General features: G+C 38.1%; 1 protein-coding gene across 2 annotated transcripts in view; it reads left to right on the top strand.

Moving 5' to 3' along the window:
- Nucleotides 1-11,660, top strand: part of CCDC146 (coiled-coil domain containing 146) — a 112,626-nt gene that overhangs the window by 62,794 nt on the left and 38,172 nt on the right. Inside the window, exons 3-8 of one of the 2 annotated variants that reach the window (XM_073000703.2) lie at nt 5,119-5,201; nt 5,995-6,204; nt 7,813-7,870; nt 8,588-8,764; nt 9,217-9,290; nt 10,476-10,703. In XM_073000703.2, coding sequence (XP_072856804.2) covers nt 5,119-5,201; nt 5,995-6,204; nt 7,813-7,870; nt 8,588-8,764; nt 9,217-9,290; nt 10,476-10,703 — 830 coding nt within the window. The remainder of the gene's footprint in view (nt 1-5,118; nt 5,202-5,994; nt 6,205-7,812; nt 7,871-8,587; nt 8,765-9,216; nt 9,291-10,475; nt 10,704-11,660) is intronic. The other variant, XM_078394329.1, reaches the window with a different exon arrangement.

Below are 11,660 nucleotides of genomic sequence, written 5' to 3'. Positions count from 1 at the left end.
TTCATGGTGTTTATATTGCATTTCTCTTTTGAAACATGCTCATCCTTATTTATTTATTTATTTATTTATTTATTTATTTATTTATTTATTTATTTATTTATTTATTTATTTATTTATTTATTTATACATTTATACATTTATTTATACATTTATTTATTTATTTATTTATTTATTTATTTATTTTATTTATATCCCGCTTATCTGGTCAGATTAGGACCACTCTAGGCGGCTAACAACATAAAATAGTACAATAAATATATATATAACAACTTTTACATAGTGCATGATTTTACATTATGATTTTACATTATGAGATACATTGTGGAAGAAGTCTGCTTTATCCATTATAAAAATTAAGTAAATATTTGTTTGAGAAGTTGTAGAATTAAATTAATTTTAGCCCTCACTAATCTATATTTAATATCTCATCTGATTGCCACTTTCAATTTTCTTGTGATTATTTTTTATCAATCATCTTTGGGTATTTGTCAACGTTTCTGTACCTCAGCAAGGTCTATTGGACCTGACACTATGCCTAAGTGCACTACAACTGTCCACCACCATTTTATTTTATTTTATTTTATTTTATTTTATTTTATTTTATTTTATTTTATTTTATTTTATTTTATTTATTAGATTTTTTATCCCGCTCATCTAGACTATGTCTACTCTGGGCGGCTTACAGTAAAAGCATGAAAACAACATATAAACAATTCGTGTCCAACGCTTCGTGACCCCATGAACCAGAGCACGCCAGGCCCTCCAGTCTTCCACTGCCTCCTGTAGTTTGGTCAAATTCATGTTGGTAGCTTCGATGACACTCTCCAACCATCTTGTCCTCGGTTGTCCGCTTCTCCTCTTGCCTTCACACTTTCCCAACATCAGGGTCTTTTCCGGGGAATCTTCTCCTCTCATGAGATGGCCAAAGTACTGGAGCCTCAGCTTCATGATCTGTCCTTCCAGTGAGCACTCAGGCTTGATTTCTTTCAAAATGGATAGATTTGTTCTCCTTGCAGTCCAGGTGACTCTCAAGTATCCCTCATAGTCAACAAAAGAGTGGGAAAAGCTGTACTGGAATACAATCACAAAAATTATAGAATGATTTCAACACAAATCCAAGGCAGACCTTTCAACATCACAGTAATCCACGTTTATGCACCAACCACCGATGCTGAAGAAGCTGAAATTACAACACCTTCTAGAACTGACACCAAAGAAAGATGTTCTTCTCATTCTAGGGGATTGGAATGCTAAAGTAGGGAGTCAAGAGATAAAAGGATCAACAGGAAAGTTTGACCTGGAAGTTTCCCTTCTCTGCTATTTGTGAGGGCCTCCTTGGACAGCCACTTTGCTTTCTTGCATTTCCTTTTCTTTGGAATGGTTTTTGTTGCTGCCTCCTGCACAGTGTTAAGAGCCTCCATCCATAGTTCTTCAAACACTCTGTCCATCAAATCGAGATCTTTAAATCTGTTCTTCACTTCCACTGTGTATTCATAAAGGATTTGGTTTGGATTGTACCTGACTAGCTTAGTCGTTTTTCCTACTTTCTTCAATTTAAGCTTGAATTTTGCTATAAGAAACTGATGATCAGAGCTACAATCAGCTCCAGGTCTTGTTTTTACTGACTGTGTAGAGCTTCTCCATCTTTGGCAGCACAGAACATAATCAATCTGATTTTGGTATTGCCCATCTGGTGATGTCCATGTGTAGAGTCACCTCTTGTGTTGTTGGAAAAGAGTATTTTTGATGACCATCTTGTTCTCTTAACAAAACTTGATTAGCCTTTGCCCTGCTTCGTTTTGAACTCTATGATGTTCACCTCTATGAAGCACCTACTTTTTGTGCCCTCACAAAGGTTCCAGTCTTTGTTTCCCTCACTGCCACCAGTGGATTACCTCTATCCACACGATAAAAGACATTTGTCCAAACACTCGTCTGGTAAATGCAAACAGAACTTACTTATTGAAGTGTAGCAAAGTTAATAATAATCACAGATGTTCTTCAGATGTTCATTGTACACAAGCAAATCATTCACAGGTCTCTCTATACATACTTTCTTCTTGCCAGATAATTAATTACCACCTTCTCTATCTATTTATCTTAACCAGCTTAGCTCTATTAATATCTCTTCCTTCTCTCTCTGACTCTTGACTGACTCTCCCCCTCTCAGGCTCTGCCTTTTAACCTCTCTCTTATCTCCGCCTCTCCACCACATTTGCATAGAACATGAATAATACATGACTTATTCCTAACAAAGGGTGAACGCTACAAACTCTAAGGCCAAACTTTCCAGTTTTCCTTTTATCTCTTGACTCCCTACTTTAGCATTCCAGTCCCCTATAATGAGAAGAACATCTTTCTTTGGTGTCAGTTCTAGAAGGTGTTGTAAGTTTTCATAGAATTGGTCAATTTCCACCTCCTCAGCATTGGTGTTTGGTGCATAAACCTGGATTACTGTGATGTTGAAAGGTCTGCCTTGGATTTGTATTGAAATTATTCTATCATTTTTAAGATTATATCCCAGTACAGCTTTTCCCACTCTTTTGTTGACTATGAGTGCTACTTCATTTCTTCTACGGGATTCTTGCCCATAATAGTAGATATGGTAATCATCTGAATTGAATTTGCCCATTCCCATCCATTTTAGTTCACTGACGCCCAGGATGTCAATGTTTATTCTTGCCATCTCCTGTTTGACCACATCCATCTTACCAAGGTTCATAGATCTTACATTCCAGCTTCCTATGCAGTATTTTTCTTTGTAGCATTAGACTTTCCTTTCACTTCCAGGCATGTCTGCAGCTGAGCGTCCTTTCAGCTTTGGCCCAACCACTTCATTGGTCTGGAACTACTTGTCCTCTGCTCTTCTTCAGTAGCATGTTGGATGCCTTCCGACCTGAGGGGCTCATCTTCCAGCATCATATCTTTTAGCCTTTTGTTTCTGTCCATGGAGTTTTCTTGGCAAAGATACTGGAGTGGCTTGCCAGTTCCTGCTCTAGGTGGATTGCTTTTAGTCAAAACTCTCCACTATGACCTGTCCGTCTTGGGTGTCCCTGCACGGCACAGCCCATATCTTCTCTGAATTACTCAAGCCCCTTTGCCATGACAAGGCAGCACTCCATGAAGGGCGTTTAGCTGGTAGCTTTGCAAATTTTCATTGAAAATGTTAAGGCATTCCTTTTCATGTCTCTCAGCTCTTTTAATGTCAAAAGGGTTCCCAAATATGTGAATCACCCTCACTGTTTATTTACCTGTTTATTGTGTTCTGTCTTGTCAAGTGAAAACCAATTTATAGGAACCCTAAAAGGGCTTTCAAGGTAACTGAGATATTTAAGGAGTGGATTTACCAGTTCCACCCCCTTCCCATTGAGTTTCCATGGCAAAGTGGAGATTCGAACCCAGTTCTCCAAGATCGTAGTCCATCACTCTACCCACACCACCACACTTGAATGACCAGACAACATAATATAAGAGATCTGTGACTATATCTCCTACCATCTTTTTCTTTTGCTAAAAGTATTGTGCATGTGGGTGGGTCTTCACTCAGAACTTGGGCATGGAAGCAGGAGCATAACTTCTCCTTGTACCAGTTCCTAATTGCAAAATGTCTCTCACTCTTAGCTTTCATTTGTTGTTGCTTTTTCAGCACATACTACATGATTGTATATTTCCCTGTTTTGGACAGATAACATCTCCAGGGTGTTGATGGGCATTGAATAGGAAGGGGGAATGTTTAACCCTTTTTTGTATGTCACACAGCCTTACTTTGAATCCCCTCTATGTCAAACATTTTTTTAAAGAAGGTAGAGTAATCAGCCATGGCTTTTATATGTCACATGTAATTTGACCCTAATTAGCAACAAGCTTCCTGAATTTGTTGAGGGGGAACCTCATCCCAAACCCAGTCAGGAGTAGCCTATGGTTATACCATTTGCAGGATTCCTGTAGTAAGTGAGTTCAGTGGCAAATCTACAACTTGCCATGGAATGCTGTGTTTTCTGAAAAAGCCTTTAATTGCAGATTGATATACATTAATAGGTGATGGTGATATATGTTAAATACCATGATTTTAAAAATAAAAATCCTCAGAATGCAAAGTATAAATTCAGCTCCATATTGCTGGTTATGTATTAGGATTCTTGTTTAATGAAATACAAAATGCTTTTTAACGTGTTTGGAGCGCAATCCTACACGTGTTTGCTCAAAAGTTAACCCACTCTGTGCTTGGCAAAAGCAGACTCACTTCCATATAAGTGTTTGGGACTGCAACCTAAGACAACTTTACCATTTTATGCAAATACTCTGATGGCACAAGTTGAGAGTGAAACTTCATACTTTTTTAGAACACAGTTGTCAATGTTTATTCCAGTACCACAAAGATAACTTGGTGTCCAGTTCTATCCGTTATCTCATGAGTTTGTACAAACCCATTGGGATTGCCATAGATGTTAAGTGTTGGGATTTAAATTTTAGAATGGTCTAAATTGTAATTGGGTTCTTTTGAGAAAATATTAAAATATTACCTAGTATTTTGTTAGCAGAACTCAGCTTTGAAATTATTGAGAATGTACAGTGGTACCCTGTATAGCGAGGTTAATCCGTTCCGGATTAACCTTCGCTATACGAAAACATCGCTGTGCGGGTAAGTAAAACCTATTGGAACGCATTAAACTTAGTTTAATGCGTTCCAATAAGTGTGCAAACTTACCCCTCCAGTGATGTTTTCGCGTCCAGCGGCCATTTTGGAGCCGCCGATCAGCTGATCGGCAGCTCCAAAATGGCCGCCGGATGACCCGAAATGGCCCCTATCAGCGTTTTCGCGCCCTCCCCTTGCTTACGGAGGTCGCGAAAACGCTGTGGGGGGGTATTTCGGGCCAGCGATTGGGGCTGATCCGTATAGCGATCCCCAAAAAGGGATCTCTATACGGATTTTTCATTAAACGGTGCACTCGTTAAGCGAGGCACCACTGTACCTTAATATTTACCTTGATATCACAAATAGTGAAATAAATAATCCTAAACAGGTACTTTGTGGGAATATTGCCTAAGGACAGTGAAAATTCTTACAAAGCATAAATATTTAAGTGACTACTAATGATCTTTTTCGTCATTTTGTAGTTGTTTTATGCGGGAAATATCCCTGGAACCAGAGTAGCTGAACTGAAAGCAAAGTATACCCTCCTACATGACACTTTAATAAGGTAGGATTTTAAGCCACTATAAGCATCATGTATTACTTGTTTACATAAGTTATTTTAAAAAGCAGTGTGTGTATGTGTGTGTGAGAGATGCATATACATACATACCTACATACATATACATATACATATACATATACATATACATATACATATACATATACACACACACACACACACACACACACACACACACACACATTCATTATTATCGGTGAAACCACCTTTGACCTGCGTATTTACAAAGAGAGTGTTTATATATTCCATTTTTTAAAAAAAAATCCACCCAGAAAAACACACCTCACCACAAAAAAACCCACTAATTTTTGTCTTAAGATTCCAGTCTATGAAATGACAGTAAGATGAACATACAAAATTATCCTGTGATCATATATTTATGCATTACTGCTTTGTCTGGATTGTTAGTGCTCCTTGTGTTTTCCATTTTTGTGTTTCCCGTTTGTCAGAATGATATTTTTAAATTTTGGTTTATTTATTAATCCTTGCCTTTATATTGCCTGTTAACTGATGTAAGATGCCTCCGTGTTGTCTTTTAATGATGTCAACTACTGTTGTATACTCATTGTTTTCAACTTTAAATATAGTTTTTCATTGTTGTAAGCTCTCTCTCTCTCTCTCTCTCTCTCTGTGTGTGTGTGTGTGTGTGTGTCTCTGTGTGTGTGTGTGTGTGTGTGTGTGTGTGTGTGTGTGTGTGTGTGTGTGTGTGTGTGTGTGAGTGTGAGTGAGTGAGTGAGTGTTTAGGATGGAGTTACCAATGTGATTTCTTTTATTCAAGTTTGCAGGAATCAGAGATTCAGCTGTTACAGGATGCCAAACGTTTCACTGTTGAACTAGAACAGCAGCAGCAGGAAATAGAAAAAGCTGAACAGTTTCCAGAGGATGCCACTTCAGAGGTGTCCAAACTGAGACAGCAGTACCTGAGATACCAGAATGAATACAGAGCTATTCAAGAGAGAGAGTTTGAAATTCAGTACAAGTTGAACAGGTAGATATTATGAGTCATTATTTATATGTCAAACCAGAGGATTATTCCAGATTGCCAGAAGTCTGACATCTATCGGTCAGTGAAGCTGCAAAGAAAGATAGAAAAAGAAACAGAGAGGGATCCACCTGATTGATGAATGAGGTGTTGTCCTTCTGTAGATGAAGTCACTGTAGCCTATTAATTAATTAATTAAAGTATTTCTCAGTATATCAGCAAACCTCAGAGCAGAGTATGGTCAAGCAATCTAAAATTTTAACAATTTGGAACATATTAAAAACATGTTGACAATTCAAACAAAACAGCAAGCTGATAGATGCATATAGAACCAACAAACTTTGATGTGGAAATAAAGGCAATGACAATGCCAGTTAGGCCTCCAAGGGGAGGACATTCCCATCCAGGCTATTACAGCAAAGAAAGACGCCCCCCCCCCTTGGGTCTGCAAATGATATTTTGTTCCAAATACTGGGACACAAAGGAAAGCCTTTAAACCTTTAGCTGCCTAGCAAAAGGTATTCTGCAGTTATTACCTTTTTTTCCTTAACAGAGTTTTAAAAAAATATTTGCATGAAGGAATTGGAAAAAAATGGGGGCTGCAAATAGAAGACAATGGTCATTGGGCCCTTGTAATGTTCCCTGCATGAGGCAAGACAACTGCACACATGTGCGCATGCACATGCACACGTGTACACAGATATAAAAACTTATCTAGAAACACCATTAGGTTGGTGATGTCAGCAACATCCACTTTCTGATGCTTACAGTACTGTAAAACTGGAATGTGTTTGTTGTCTGTTAGTGTACTCTTTTAGTTTCGTTTGTGTGTTATAAACACACCTGCAGAAAATGTACTAAAATTTGAAGATTCAACTCTAACACTGAAAAGCTTAGTAGGGATAGAACAGTTGATAATTAGCATTAAAGGCTTCATAAATGAAGTAGCAAAATCCCCATCCTTACGATGTATGGAATGTTTGTGGAAGAGGGGTATGTACATGGAACATCTTTGGAAGAGTGTGCATCTTTGTCCATATTGTTGAGGACTAGCACTTTAAAAAAAGGAAGGTGACCTTGATAATATATAGAAAAATATAAAAAGTTACATTCAGATGTACTGCTGTGAAGGAGGCTAACTTTGGTAACTGCAGATTTTGAGAATTAATCCTACTTCTGTTTGCATAGGGCTGCCACTGATTTGGCGTAGCACTGTCTTGTATTCCGTCCTGTATTCTGTTTCAGTACCACATTTAAAACCTGGCTTTTTTGTTAGCTTGTTTGTTTGTTCTATATGTGTCTATCAACTCCCTGTTTTGTACGAAATGTCAACATTTTTAATATGTTTCAAATTGTTTCAGCTTGTTTTATTGATTGTACTCCCAGGTAATGATGGGAACTATAGATAAGTATGAATGTGGACTTTTGACTTTATTATAAAAATTTATGCTAATAAAACAAATAAAGCCTTTCATTTCAGGCTTTTTTTATTTTCTTAATAAGTACTTAAATCTTTAAGTACTTGAAGGTGATATGCCTGCAAATGTTTGCTGCTGAATCACCTCATTGACAATATGAGCTGAATTTTCTTTTAAACTGATTATTTCTCTTTAGTTTACTAGAAGAGAAGAAACTCGTTGAAAAGGAATACCATAGAATCCCCAAAGCCTCTGTAAGTAGGATGTCAGTATTAATTGTGAGACCTAGTTTGGAGTCAGTGGTCTAGAAAATGAAATAATAAGATGATACAGACAAAATACATTTTAAAAGTACAGTGGTGCCTCGCATACAAACATAGCTAAACGGAATTTAAAAAGCCATAGAAACGCATTGAACTTTGTTCAATGCGTTCCTATGGCTTTAAAACTCACCGTTAAGCGATGTTCCTCCATAGCGCCGCCATTTTCATGCCCTCGGTAAGCGAGGGCAGGACGCGAAAATGCGGCGCGGACCTTCCGGCGGCCATTTTGGAACTGCCGATCAGCTGTTCTCCCCTGCTTCGTTATGCGATATTCGCTAAGCGAATCGCTTAGCAAATATCGCAAAGCGAAAAAACGCCATAGGGGCCATCGCTGAGCGAATGCTCCAGCGATGGCCCAGAGCCCCTCGTTAAGCGATTTCATCGCTCAGCGAGGTGCTCGTTAAGCGAGGCACCACTGTACATTAAAATTTTAGCTTCAGGAGCAGATGTCTTTTATCTGTCTTCAAGATCATATTGCTTAAAGTATTTTTTTGTAGAGTTCCAGATCTCTAGTTTCGGAAGATATGATACTTACAATAGTAGCAGTAGCCAACTTTTTGACCGTTGCATTTCCTGAGTTAAGCTCTTTCTCCCCAAGTTTTTCTACTTTTGAGTCAGAATAGAATTCCCTTTTTTTTCCTCCCAAAGGATTCAGATAAGAGAATGAAGGCCCTAAGAGAAAGTTGTGAAGTGCTCCGTAAAGAAATCGGACAAAGAAGGCAAGAAATCAGAGCACTGAAAGAGGCTATGTCATCAAGACAAAAACATCTCACAAAGGAACAGAAGGAAATTAATGAACTTCTTCGGAAGCAAGAAGAAATTAGAGTAAAGCAGCACTTATTACAGAATTCTATCTAATGTTGTGCCTGTATATATCTGTTATTTCTATTAGAATTATTTGTTGGTTAGATTTTTAGGGTATGGAGAGACAAGTGTGTTGTAGTAGACAGAACTTGAAATCCCCACTTGGCCATGGAAACTCACAGTGGGATGGCAATGGTAAAACCACTCCATAAATATACCATATATAGATAAAATTTTATTAGGATTGCCATGAGTCAGAAAATACTTTACAGTATATATACAGTATACACCCATAGAGAGAATGCCAGAACAAATTACAAGAAAAGTTCGTATAAACATTTATAATACACATTTTTACAGTACACTCTTTGTTCCGTCCCTTTCCTCAATAATAATTACTGAATTTAAATAATAGTTGCCTAGCATTTCATGATGCCTATTCTGGAAATTAACAATGATGTTTATATCCCTAGGATGAGTTAGTCCGTGTCCAATCAATTCCTATTCAGCTTGGAAAAGATATGGAGAAAATACACCGCAGAATGCAGTATGTTTTTTAATGTATATGATGCTTATTTCTAGTAACCCAATACACACTTCTCTTAAGCCAGCTCTCATCTCCTTGAATGTATGTAATACGTGGATTCAAGCCAGTTATTATTTACATATGATTCCCCAAGTGTACGCACTCATCTGTCTGTGACTTCCTAGCACTGCTATCACAATATACAGATCTACAATATTGTGGTTATGTGTGGTTAGGCTCTCTTCCTTAGCAGTGGTACTGCTTTGTCTAGTGGAAAAAGCCAGGAGATAGGGACCCCATATCAGACACGTAGCACAGGCTGAGCACAGAAGCTGATGTTTTTGTGGTAATGAAGCAGGTAGATATATTCTATCCCATCAAAAATAATCTATTATTGGGGTTGATTCTCACAGGACCCTGTTGATAACTGCCAGGCTTTCTATATAAAGGAATTCTTATCTTCTATGAAAGGTTGGCTTGCCTTATCAAGAGCTCTTACTACATTTCTAATTGTTCAATCAAATGATGTACAGTTTCAAGCCATATATTTCAAAGCTACAGAAAACACTTCGAAATCCTGACACTTCAGAAACCTAATTGGAGTTGCTTTTTATTTTTCTTTCACTTGGCTTTATAGGAGTCACTTGGCATTATAGGAGTCACTCCTATAATGATGCCAGGCTTTTATTAGAAGGCAGGAATCAGGCAAGGGCAGTGTACTGCTCTCTGGATATTTTGGACTGTAGTTCCCCTTGGCCCTGGTCTGGCAAGGGATGATCAGGAGTTGTGATCCAGGAAGGTTTGAAGGCCATCTATGCCTAACCTCTGCCATAAGGGCTAGTATTCTGATGAGCTCTGCAAGAGTTATTTTTTTGGCCAGCATCAAAGTTAAAAAAAATCTAGGTTTACTGGACTCTTCTTCTAGAATCTTCCCCACTCTATCCTGCTCATAGGGGCCCCAGATGAGTTACTGCCCAGTAGGGGCACGGAGGGCTGTGCAGGTTCCTAGCATAACCTTGTGGGGTGGAAAATGCAGTGTGGGGCATCCTTCCCTTTTTTTTTTGTGGTATCATATTTTCCAAACATGATTTTTTGGTCTAAGTCTTATATAAATTTTCACAATCTCCATTTTAGAGTGCAAGGGGGGTATGATAAATGAACAAAGAAGTCAATTTTTATTAATTTTAGAATCTTCGTTATCCACAGAGAGGTAGAGAAAAAGAAACTGGTGGAGCAGGAAGAAGCACAAGAAGTACAGGAGACCCTCAAAAAAGTACTGGCCAAAAATGATGAAATAAATGAAGAGAAGGAAAATGTGATGAAGGAGCTAGATGGGAAGAAAGCTTTGTTGGAGAGCAAAGAAAGGGAATTCTTTGCCCTTACAAAAATGCATGAGATGAACAAGGAGAATGAAGGAAGTGCCATAGCAGAGAGGTTAATGTTGCATTTTATTAATGTATATTCTTATATTATTGATACATTTCTGTCTGGCTCTCTGTTAGAAAAGTCTCAAGATGGCTTAAAAAGTAATATGTAAAACCATCAACATAAAAGTATTAACAATGTGAAATTATCATATGAGAGAATTAAAAACAATCAAAACAGATTTCTTTTTTAAAGGAACAAATGGCATTAATTGGTGCCTCAAGCTATTCTTTAAAACCATCATTTTAGCTGCTCCTAAGAAGCAAGTTAGCTATATAGACCTTTACGGGGAAGAGGGAATTCTGGAGCCTGGGTGCTTCAATAGAAAAAGCACTGTGAAACATCCTAGTAGTTTATGTTCTGGACCAAAGCTTCTAGATGGCTTTCAAGCAAACTCACAATCAGCCACATATTCTAGGATTTGCCCAAAGCAACCATCCTGTCCTGTCAGAATGTGTTTTTGGTGCAAGCTTCCATGGACTGGATACTACATTGTCAGATGTATCTGATGAGTAGGGCTGCAGTCCACAAGCATTTGTGCCAAATAAAACTCGGCCCAAGACATTTTTGCTGATTTTGCTGCTATAAATTAACACAGCATATGTGCCTCTCTCCAGAATCCTACAATAAAGATAACAAGAATAACTGAGAACAAGAGCAACGAAGGCACAGTAGAGGTTGATGGGAGTAGTTCACTGTATCAGAACATTTATATAAAAAGTCTGATATGGTCAAACAAGCTAATGAAGCCCATGAAATGCCAAAAGTCTTCCTGAACAGAACGATTTTAATGCTATATCAGTGTGAGAAAGAGGATAGAAAAGTGAAGCACCCATTCAGTGTGCTGTCCTTCTCCCCGTAGAAACAGAGGGGTATGAAACTTCTAACTTCCCCATTGAGATAGACACAGGAACAGCATAAGGAGGTTCACCCCCCAAGGCCTGACAGCCTAGGATCAATACAAAG

This window comes from Pogona vitticeps, chromosome 5, assembly GCF_051106095.1.
Source record: "Pogona vitticeps strain Pit_001003342236 chromosome 5, PviZW2.1, whole genome shotgun sequence".
NCBI classification, from domain to species: domain Eukaryota; kingdom Metazoa; phylum Chordata; class Lepidosauria; order Squamata; family Agamidae; genus Pogona; species Pogona vitticeps.
This window is presented reverse-complemented; position numbering and strand designations above follow the sequence as displayed.